Source organism: Coenobita brevimanus, chromosome 28 (assembly GCF_032717465.1).
Source record: "Coenobita brevimanus isolate Jiangsu-jjx chromosome 28, ASM3271746v2, whole genome shotgun sequence".
Classification (NCBI taxonomy): domain Eukaryota; kingdom Metazoa; phylum Arthropoda; class Malacostraca; order Decapoda; family Coenobitidae; genus Coenobita; species Coenobita brevimanus.
Window position 1 is genome coordinate 9,545,056 of NC_136981.1, and position 11,348 is coordinate 9,556,403.

General features: G+C 38.9%; 1 protein-coding gene across 1 annotated transcript; it reads left to right on the top strand.

Annotated features, from left to right (window-relative positions):
- The first annotated feature begins 879 nt into the window (after positions 1–879).
- On the top strand, positions 880–11,049 carry l(2)34Fc (reeler domain-containing lethal (2) 34Fc). Its single transcript, XM_080268507.1, has 4 exons — positions 880–1,049; positions 9,286–9,419; positions 9,989–10,077; positions 10,908–11,049. The coding sequence occupies exons 1-4, from the start codon at positions 908–910 to the stop codon at positions 10,978–10,980; spliced, it is 438 nt and encodes a 145-aa protein (XP_080124633.1). The 5' UTR covers positions 880–907; the 3' UTR covers positions 10,981–11,049.
- The last annotated feature ends 299 nt before the right edge of the window (positions 11,050–11,348 follow it).

An 11,348-nucleotide genomic window follows, 5' to 3' on the forward strand; every position in this document is an offset into this window, starting at 1 on the left:
CTCGGCTCGACTCATCTTGACTCTATTCCTCTGGTTTGGTGTAAACGTAGCCTAGCACCTCATAAATATTCGTCCCGTGGATTTACTTCCCTCCCCCTTTACAAGACGAGTCACGACCCATCTTGATTCGGCTCGTTTGGTGTGCTGTATATGCAGCCTTACACCTCATAAATACTCCCCCTGTGAAATTATCCCCCACCCCCACCCTTTCGGCGAACTTTTGCTTGTTTGCATGTAACCTACATTTTTTTTTTTTATCTCTCTCTCTCTCTCTCTCTCTCTCTCTCTCTCTCTCTCTCTCTCTCTCTCTCTCTCCTACGTCAAAGAACAAGATCGTGAGCGGACAGATATGGCCGTGGGTAATGTCATCCTCTTTTCATCTTTACTGGACGTAAGGTATAATGTATCCATCCTGAATGCTATTGGAATGCAACTGGAATGACGTGCTACTCACGAAAAAGTGCTATGGCAAGGATGCAAGGCCGTCGTATTATCATATTCCACCATCTTCGGTCACTGAACTACAGGAAATAAGCTGAAAAAGGACGTAAATCTCCACTAAATTAAGGTGAATGAACTACAGTGGTGGATGCTGCGTGTGTGGGGACAACAAAGAGGGTTTCACAGGAGGCCAATAATATTAAATACACAAGTTCATTAAGCGGCCAGAGAGTAAAAGCTGTAATCCCCCATACATACTTAGTTTGCATCAGTAACTTACAAGGGGTTACGGAGGTGTAATGTGTAAAATAAATCTTTAAGGGGGAAGTGCGACGAAATCTTCAAAGCCCATTTAGAACACGAATCTATTTTGCTTTCATACATTTCGTTTTCTCTCCCTCAGAGAATGGTTAACATGGCGATCGTGCAGGTGTTCCGGGCATGGCTGGTGATACTACCTGTGCTGATGGTGGGAAAGGTAGAGTGTTACAGCAGAGAGGAAGTGACAGCGGCCTGCGACTCCATGCGACCAGGACACCTCACTGTCGTCCAAGTCACCCCTCCGCCTTACAACGTCCGCATCACGCCCAGGAAGAACGGCTACTATGGTGAGTGTGGGGCTACACTGACTTGCATTGATAGGCAGGGTGGTCCATATAATAGGCATGCCAGTTCTTGTGTATTGCGAGGATTGCTCACTGTGCTGATGTACGGAGCGCGGATATTTTGGCCTCTTCGAGAAATTTTTGGTCAGCTATTACCCAAACTGCGGGCATATGAAAGCCAATAGCGTAAAGCAAGAGATGCGTTGTGCGAAGTAGAAAATGATCCAAGGTGGACACGGGACAGCCGTTCCCGCAACACACGAGAACTGGGATGCGTAATATATGGACCACTCTGTAGGCTACATAGGCTATATTGTAAGCCTGTGCATGGCCAAGATTGTATTCTTAGTAGCTTTGGATAATTTCAGAATACCTCCTCCTTATACGATTTACAGTATAATGACTACTATACCTTAATAATTTATCTTCTTGCTATTAGTCCCTTATCGGTGAAACCGGTCGGGGACTACAGGTTTGCACGATTCCGTCAGTATGTCAGTCCGTTTGAAATTTCGTGTCTACTCTGTTCCATTCACATCGACAGATTTTGATACAATTTCACACAATTGTTCCCCATATCATGACGGTGTCTCGCGCGCAGCTACCAGCCATCTTCTCCCAAGGTCACACTTGGGGCTCAAACAAGGTCGGGTGTTGCCATAGTTAACAGCCATACCTACATTCGTGTCCGCTCTGTAACTTCCACATGCATGGACAGATTTTGATATAACTTCAAACATTTGTTTCCCATACCATGACGGTGTGTCGCGCAGAACAACCAGCCATCTACTCTGAAGGTCAATTACATATGTATGGTCATTATCCGGAAGGGGACTTTGTATTGCATGGCAATACTGAATGCACTTGTTTCTATGGTTTTAATATCAACACAGTTTGCGTCAGGAGCATACAGAAAGATTTGGACGTATAATGTGGAAAATAAATTATAAATAGCGAGGGAAAAGATGCAATGACAGCTATGATAGAATCCGGTCGACAGACACGCAACCAGTATGACTTTGGACGGGTGAACGTGTGTCCAGAATACCGCCACTCAGGCCTGAAAAGGTGCTTTGCTTCTGTAGATGAACCTTACCCACACACAGAGAGCAGTAAGAACTGAAAGTGCAGCTGCCAAAAAATTAATAAATAATAAACAAATAAATAAATAAAAATGCCCAGGTCGACTGGCATTCTCAGATGTATTTACGACCGATTTTCTGACTTTTTTTTTTTTTTTAAGAAAGAACGAGAAATGTGAAGTTTCTGCATTATTTTCCTTCTTTTCCTTGTACTGCCTTAAAAAAATCTTAACAAACATACTAGTCTATTTTTCCAGAATGAACAGGAGACACAAAGATTCTACACTCTTTATTCTTCCTGCTACAGCAAATTTGAGTAGAGAATTGCTCATAACGTCATGTTCGAGAAAGGCTACTGTGCCTTGCTATGGGAAGTTTCCACTCATTCACAGACAAATACTTTTAAGTTAGGACTTGATCCATGTAGACTCAAGGATTTTTCTTGTTTCTGTTTTTTTATTTATTTATTTACTTAAATAGAAGCCTTAACGCTGTGGGAACGATGTAGCTGAAAACGCATCAGGGAAAAATTACTGTTGTTGGCACAGAGGGATTTTTTTTTTTTTTTTTTGGGGGGGTTGTTTATTTAGCATTCAGTACAAGCCCCCAACACTCTGGGAAACACTGTCCCTGAAGGTCAAGCAGGAGGGGGTGGGGTGCATGAGAGCAGGGGGGGGGGAATCGGTATCTTAGAGCATAGAAGGTATAGAAGTAATTATTATTACAAGCACAATAATGAACAAAGACATAGAATGGCACATACATGGTAGAAAGTTGTTACAGTAATTATTATTACGTGTTTTGAGATGAGTAAAGTGGTACTGTACATAGATACACACGTGTGTACATACGTATGCAGTGAGAGGCACATATGGACACATACATATACGTATATATCTATACATATATGAATACATTCACGCACATGTAGCCACAGACATACTGCATGTACAGGATAGGTGAGCATGCTTAAAGATATGGGTATGTGTACAGGCGTGCATACACATACATATGCAAGACGCACATATTTATGATATATTCATATATACATAGACAGGGAGACATACATATACATATACACCCTAAACAGCCACATACCCATAGTCACATACACAGGTAGATAGATAGAAAAAAACCATATGCATTTTAAAATTACCTCTTGATTCAAAATCCCAGCACTAGGGCAATACATGCACATGCACCTGATGTGCAGGGATGTTCTACGTACGATAATTATCGTATTTGTACTATAATTTGGGATGCTTGTACGATGTACGATATCACATTCAAAATATACGATAATTTTTGTCTATTTCAGCTTCTCTAGATTTTTTTTTTTTTTTTATATATACTGCAGGTTAACAACACTCACTTCCCGCCACACGGTTCATTGTGCCCACACCCCAGTAACCCACGCTTCCCCTGAGTCACTCACGAAATTCCTTTCCCCTCCCAGTCCCATGGGAGGTCAGGGCCAAGCCCGGCCGACCCCATAAATGTCAAGGACTTAGAAGTTCAAACTTTACTTGGTGCTTGGTAGTGGTCTGGTTCAATGCCCTGGCCAAGCTGTAGTGCTGCAGTACCCACTACCCACTCTGCAACTTTGTATAGGACTTCAGTAAAGTCGTAAGTACAGTTGATATGCTGGTATACATAAAGCTTTGTAGGATATTCTTAATTTCTTACCGGGAAACGTGAGTGTAAGGAAGGCAAAAGTAATGTACCGTCTTAATTACTAGTTTGTATTCACCTAATTGTGATTCTCCTGGATTGACTCAGTCAAGCTCATGATGCCCCGTGTACATATACCATTTCATCATACCTTTTTTTACACACCATCTCGTCTGGTAACTTGTTTTAATTGAAAATTTACCTGTACGATAATTTTAGGGTAAGATACGATAATTTTCATGCTACGGTACGATATATTGGGTCTCTGGGCAGAACATCCCTGCTGATGTGTGCGTGTGGACAACACACACACACACACACACAGAGGGCATCGTCGGGGGTAGACGTCCGTCACCGGCGTTCCATACCAGACCAACACGGCCAGAGGCATTACCTAAATAAGTATCTTTGAATGAGTCAAGCTCTGTACCAGGTTAGACTAAATGATTTTTCATTATTAAAGGAAAAGAAATAATAAGTTTAAATAAGACTGGTTCAAACAGAACATAGAACCACGATGCGTTGAGTCAGCTGGGTTTGTTTATACTACAGCAACACGGGGAAAGTGTAAGTACATACTCTGTTCATTTAGTATTACAAAATGGATACATACTTCAGTAGAACAAATTTGGAAAAGAAAAGGGATAAAAGTAAAAAGCAAAATGATGATTTCTACCAAAAACTGGTTGAAGTGGAGACTCACAATAGACTGGTTGAACGTGTACACAATCTAGAAATGGCTTTCAAAAATGAAATTGATGAAATAAAGAAGCAAATGCACTTGCAAAAGGAAGAGATAGAAAAACTAGGAAGGGAGGCCAATAAGAAAGACACAACCATCAGTGAACTGGTAACAGTGGAATTGAGTACGCTTAGGAAGAAAGTGAGTGAAATGGGAAGTACAGTAGTCAATCACGAGAGTGTTATGGAAGAGTTAAAAAATGACACAGAGACAATTAGACAAGCAAGCAGTCTTATGGACCAGAGCAGTGATATTGAGGAGAAGATAACACAGGTGAATGAAGCTGTGCAAAGCTACAAAAATGATGTAGAAACCACGTATGCTGAAATGGTGAAAGTAAAGAAAGACTTAGAAACAAGGGCGGAGGAAAAAAGTATTAAAAAGGAAGTGAAAAGAATAATCCAAAACAATCCAAAGTTAGTCAGAGATTCAGTAGAAATAAGTAAATCAATAGTAATCACTGGTATAGAAGAGGAAGAAATTAAAAACAAGATCACTAGAGACAAAAAGGAGATGGCAAATGTAATGAGCTTACTGAAAGAAGTATCAGAGGAAATCTGTAGTAAGGACATAGAGGAACACAAAAGGTTAGGGAAATACGAGAAAAGCAAGACAAGACCTCTAAAGGTGACTTTCCAGAGTGTAAACACTGTGGAAGAGATACTAAAAAATGCAAAGAATCTTATGGAAAAAGAGGAGTTCAAAAACGTATGGATAAAAAGATGCCTAACACAAGAGGAACTGGAATTACTGAAAGAGAAAAGGGAGGAAGCAAAAACAAAAAATGAGGGAAGATCAGAAGAGGAGAAGAATTTTTTTTTACAAAGTAATAGGATTGCTGGTACGAAAGTGGAACACAAACAGGATGGAAGAAAAAGGAGGAAGTTAGTAGAACCATGTCATGGCAAGTATATAAACAAGATGATAAAGTTGATGTACTCAAATGTGGATGGAATGGTATCTAAATTATTAGAGATGAATGATTATGTCAGAGAAAATGAACCACAAATAATATGCTTAACTGAGACAAAATTAACACCAAGGATATCCAGTGACATACTAAACTTAGAGGAATACAATATATGGAGAAGAGACAGAAATTTAAAAAAAGGAGGAGGAATTATAATATTAACTAAGAAAAATCTAAAAGTCAAGGAAATAAACCTAGATATACCATCACAAGTAGAACTGATTGCAGTAGAGATCGACACATCTGAAGGTAAAGTAATTGTAGCCAATTTGTACATGCCACCCAGATCAAACACATGGGAAAGAGACGAATATGAGGACCTAGCAGAGAGTACAATTCATAGTATAAGATCCTTGCTACATAAAATGGAAGAGAAATCGGAAAGAATTATACTAACTGGGGATTTCAATACAAATATAAATTGGAATACTCTAGATATAAATGCCAAGAAAGCTGTTGGGACCAAAAGCTCCTGGATCTCGTACAAGAGTTTTTCTTAACGCAACATGTGAGGGAAACCACTAGAAAAAGAGGACTTGATGTACCTTCAGTGCTAGATCTAATATTTACTAGGCAAGAAAATGACATTGACAGTTTAATATATCACCCTCCACTCGGCAAAAGCGATCATGCAGTACTAAATTATAAATTCAGGATAGCATATGACATAGTAAACAGCAATGACAGTTACAAAAAGAGACTAAACTATAAAAAGGGAAATTATCAAGACCTAAAGAAGTATTTCTTAGAAGTTGATTGGGAAAATGAGCTTAGAGGACAAGATTTAAATGCTGTATATAAAAAATTTTGTGAATTTTATGAAATAGGAGTCCAGAAGTACATCCCACAGCACAAAGAAGCAGATAAGAAAATACAGAAATGGTTCAATACAGAATGTAAAAAATCAAAAGAAAGAAGAGATTTGTTGTGGAATAGATACAGAAGACACAATAGTGAAAGGGCGTATAATAATTACAAACAGGCAAGAAACGACTATACAAGAATAAGGAGGGAAGCCCAAAAACAGTTTGAGGAGGATATAATAAATAAAAGTAGTGATCAACCAAAGCTGTTTTACAGCTATATCAGAAGCAAAACCAAAATAAAAGATATAATACAATCCATTACGGACGAGGGAATCACGTATACACAAGAGAAAGATATTTGTGAAGCACTAAATAAGAATTTCCAATTAGTTTTTACAGAAGAAAAAAATTTTGAGAGAGACTATGTGGAACACGCATGTCCACACATACTACCAGATATACAAATAGCAGAAAAAGTAATACAAGAGGAGTTAAGTGGATTAGACAGAGGAAAAGCAAGTGGTCCTGATGAAATTTCATGTTGGGTGTTACGAGAATGTGCAAATGAGTTAAGTAAACCATTATTTTTAATTTTCAAGAAATCTTTGAGTCAAGGTAAACTACCTGATATTTGGAAAAAAGCAAATATAGTCCCCTTATTCAAGAAAGGAAATAGACAAAATCCTCTCAACTACCGACCAGTATCACTGACTAGTGTTGTAAGCAAGGTATTAGAAAAACTTATAAGAAAAGCTTGGGTAAATCATCTAGAAAAACACAGTATGATAACAGAAAGACAGTTTGGTTTAAGAAAAGGAAAATCATGTGTTACTAATCTGTTGAGCTACTATGACAGAGTAACAAACACAATACAGGAAAGGGAAGGATGGGTGGACAGTATCTATTTAGATTTCAAGAAAGCTTTTGACACAGTACCACACCAAAGACTTTTATGGAAGCTGTACCATCAAGGAGGAATTCGAGGCAAACTGTTTTGTTGGATGCAAGACTTTCTCATAAAAAGAGAAATGAGGACAGTACTAAGAGGAAACTACTCATCATGGAAAGAAGTGACTAGTGGAGTACCACAGGGTTCGGTGCTGGCACCAATCATGTTTTTAGTGTACATAAATGATATAAACAGTAACACTGGAAATGAGACCTATCTGAATATGTTTGCAGATGATGCAAAAATACAAAGGAGAATTACTAGCACAGACTCTTGTAGGGAGCTACAAGAAGAATTAAATAAACTTCATGAATGGAGTAGTACATGGCAAATGGAATTCAATGTGGACAAGTGTCATGTAATCAAGTTTGGTAAAAGTGGAAAAAGACCTGATTGGGATTATAAGTTAGGAAATAAAACCCTATACACATCAGAAAGAGAGAAAGACCTAGGTGTGATTATCAATAACAGACTATCTCCGGCTGACCACATCAGTGAGAAGGTACGGAACATGTATACACTGCTTGCAAATATGAGAATAGCATTCACATACATAAATGAAGACATGCTAAGAAGGATTATAACATCATTCATTAGACCAACCCTGGAATATGCATCAATAGTCTGGAGTCCTCATCTCAAAAAGCATATAGACAAGATTGAAAAAGTTTAAAGGGCCGCTACAAGATGGATACCAAGCTTAAGGGACCTAAGCTACGAAGAAAGACTAAATAAACTGAATCTACCAACACAACAGGAGAGAAGGAAAAGAGGTGACATGATAATGCTATATAAGTGCATATCAGGAAAGGAGAAAATAGACATAAATGATTACTTAACATATGGAGAAGCATCAGCAAGAGGACACTGCAAAAAAACTGCATAAGAAGAGAGGTGATAAAGACGTAAGGAAATTCAGTTTCCCAAACAGAGCAATTGATCAATGGAATGCACTACCGAATGAAATAGTGTGTGCCAAAACAATTCACAAATTTAAGGATATGTACGATAAATATGGTTTAAGACACGGGACAGTACGAGCTTGACTCATTCCTGTAAAGATACAATTAGGTAAGAACAATTAGGTAAGAACACACACACAGGCTTGTATGCATATGATACTCGTACATGCATATACAAAGATATACATATACTGTATATACACGTATACATAGACACATACATATACTAGTATACATATACATACATATATAAAAAAAAAATGGTTTAGTAAGGCAAAGAAGCCCGTAGCATGTGGCGCGAGAAAAAAGAATGAAAATGCTGCCAGCCGTGCTATTACAGGGGAAACAAGTCTAGGTAAGAGTGACCCGGGAAGGTCAGCAGGACACACTTTGACTAGACTCACTGTAGGACATCAGGACAGGGAGATATTATTGCTTAGAGAGTGGACTAGAGAGGAACTGATTCCTGCACAGTTTTCAGTCCAAATGCAACAGAAGTTTACGAGTTTTCTGCTTAACCAGTGTGTGTAGGGAGGGGGGAGGAGGGTTTTGTCGCAAGAGGTGGTGTACTTGGAAGAACAGAGCTGTGACAATTTTTTTTTTTTTTTTTATGCAAGGAAGAAGGAACCAAAGGCCAGGAGACCGCAAATTGTTCCCTCCAAGGAAAAAAAAAATAAGAGAGCCATATTCAAGATCCGTTCATTTCGAGATGCTTGGACACAATGGATTTGAAAGACTTGAGATCATAGGGACTAAGAAATACAGACAGAAGGAGACAGTTCCATTGACTTCGTCCAAATGAAATGCTGGGTCCTTTTCTGATTAATTCATTCATCAATCAGTCTGTTAATCAACAAGTCATTCATTCATTCAATCCGTTCATCACTCAGTCGTCAATCAACCCACCAAGTTAATCATGCATTCAGTTCTTTCATCACTCAGTCATCAGTTCACCCGCCATCCTATACATCCATCCATCCACCCACTCGTCACTCCAATCATCCACTGATTTATGCAACCATCCATCCATCAGTCAATCAACCCGCTTTGTCTGCAGTGACGGTGATCGGTAAGAGTGGACGTCAGTTCAGAGGGTTCTTGCTGCAGGCGAGGGACGCTGATGGCCGCCGAGTGGGTCGTTTCGACGACGTGCAGGACGCAGGAAGGATCATCTCATGTTCCTTCAAGGGGGTGAGTGCCATTCAAGGTGTGTCAGACAGTACTTTCAAACATAGTTAAGACCGATTCCCAGTCGTAACTTAGATTTTGCTTTTGCACTGGACAACTTTGCACGCTCCTTTCCTTGTCGTTCGTGCCAAAACAAATACGAGTACTGTATATAAGCCAACGAGATTTTTTTTTTTTTTTTCTGTTGTATACACTAATGATTTTGTAGGAGTAACAGGAGACACGAGTAGACTTTGCACTCTTCTTTCCTAGCCCTCCCTTGGAAAACAAATCACAGTTATGACAGGGAACTGATCATAAGTACCAGTATGTCTGTAAACCCAGACCCTGGCTATTCAGTTACAAACTTGCTGTATTTTTGTAATCTGTTAAACTACTGTGCGACACTACTGAGTCATTGTGCCAGTTTGACTAATGTAATGTAAGTTCTCTGGAAACATAAATAAATGATGATATGTTAAACTTATTTCTGACAAAGCGTGTGAGATTAAGGATATTAGGGGCTGGGAGCAATAAAACAACAACAACAACAACAACAACAATAATAATAATAATAATGGGTGTGTTTTCAGGGCGCCGTGCAGCACCGAGACAGCAGCGATAAGGAACAGGTGACAGCGCTCTGGGTTCCTGCCAATTTCACAGGACCCGTCAAGTTCAGGTTAGGAGAGAGAGAGAGAGAGAAAGGGGGGGTATTCATTAAACACAATGAATCTTAGTTAAGAGATAGAAATGAGTCTCTTCGGTTACTTGTCCAATAAACATCCCAGTCTGACTACACTTGGCCATCAACTGAGCTGATATAGGTTAGGGATTTCATCAGATCAGAACAAACGCACTATAGGTCATGTATTCTAACCCCTTCAGTACGATCATCTTATTTTTATTTTATCTTCGTTGTCTCCAGAGAATATTGATCTGCATGGGGGAGACTTTTCGAATTGGAAGAATTAAACACAGCCTTAAACCTTCCTTAACTCCTTCAGGACAGATCTTTCCCAGGTTCAGTAAAATAGTTTGGATGTAGCAAGAATTGACAACAATGATGATGATGACGATACTGATGATGACGATATTGTTGTTGATGATGATGATGACGATGATGTTATAGTTGATGATGATGATGATGATGATGATGGCTAAAATGACCTTTTCCAAACTCTTCATATTTTCTGTTGCTGAGGATAACAATTACAATGAATATGATGACTAACAGCTCCAAATTCTCTTACTTTGCTTGCTGTTGATGATGATGATAATGATTATGATAATTACTTTTCTTTTTTCATTCTTATTATTCCTATTAATGGAAAAATGAATAATGGAAGGTTCTGTAATTTCTCCAAACTCATTTTTTCGCTGCTGCTAATGATGATAATAATTATGGTGAATATGATAAGGTATATGTCAATGTAATTTCAGTTATCTTTACTTCTTTCTTTCTTTCTTTCATTATTCACTCATTCATTAATTAATTTATTTATTTTTCAGGGCAACTGTTGTGGAGTCCTATTTCAGTATCTGGATGGACGTGGAATCAGAAACTCTCAACTTGACAAATTAGTCTTTGGTCCACTCCCAGTCAAAATTATGGTGACTGGTTACAGTGAGGGAGTATGGGCATGTGAAAGACTGCGAGTCGAGGATGAGTTCATGCCTGTCACCACCACCACCACACCGTCTCTCATCACATCTTCATTATTTGCTGCCACACTTCTTATTATTATAAAAAAGGGAAAAAAGGAAATAAAATATATTGACACATCCGTCGTCACACCTGTCGCCTCCCAAACACATGTGCTACCACCTTTCATACACCTGCCCACCGACGGTGTCTTATTTAGCATCGTATAAGTGGCTTTAGTAATTTCGTAGCACCTCTTTCATCGCAATTCATTAAGTAGGCTACATTCCACCCGACTTTCCCATTGC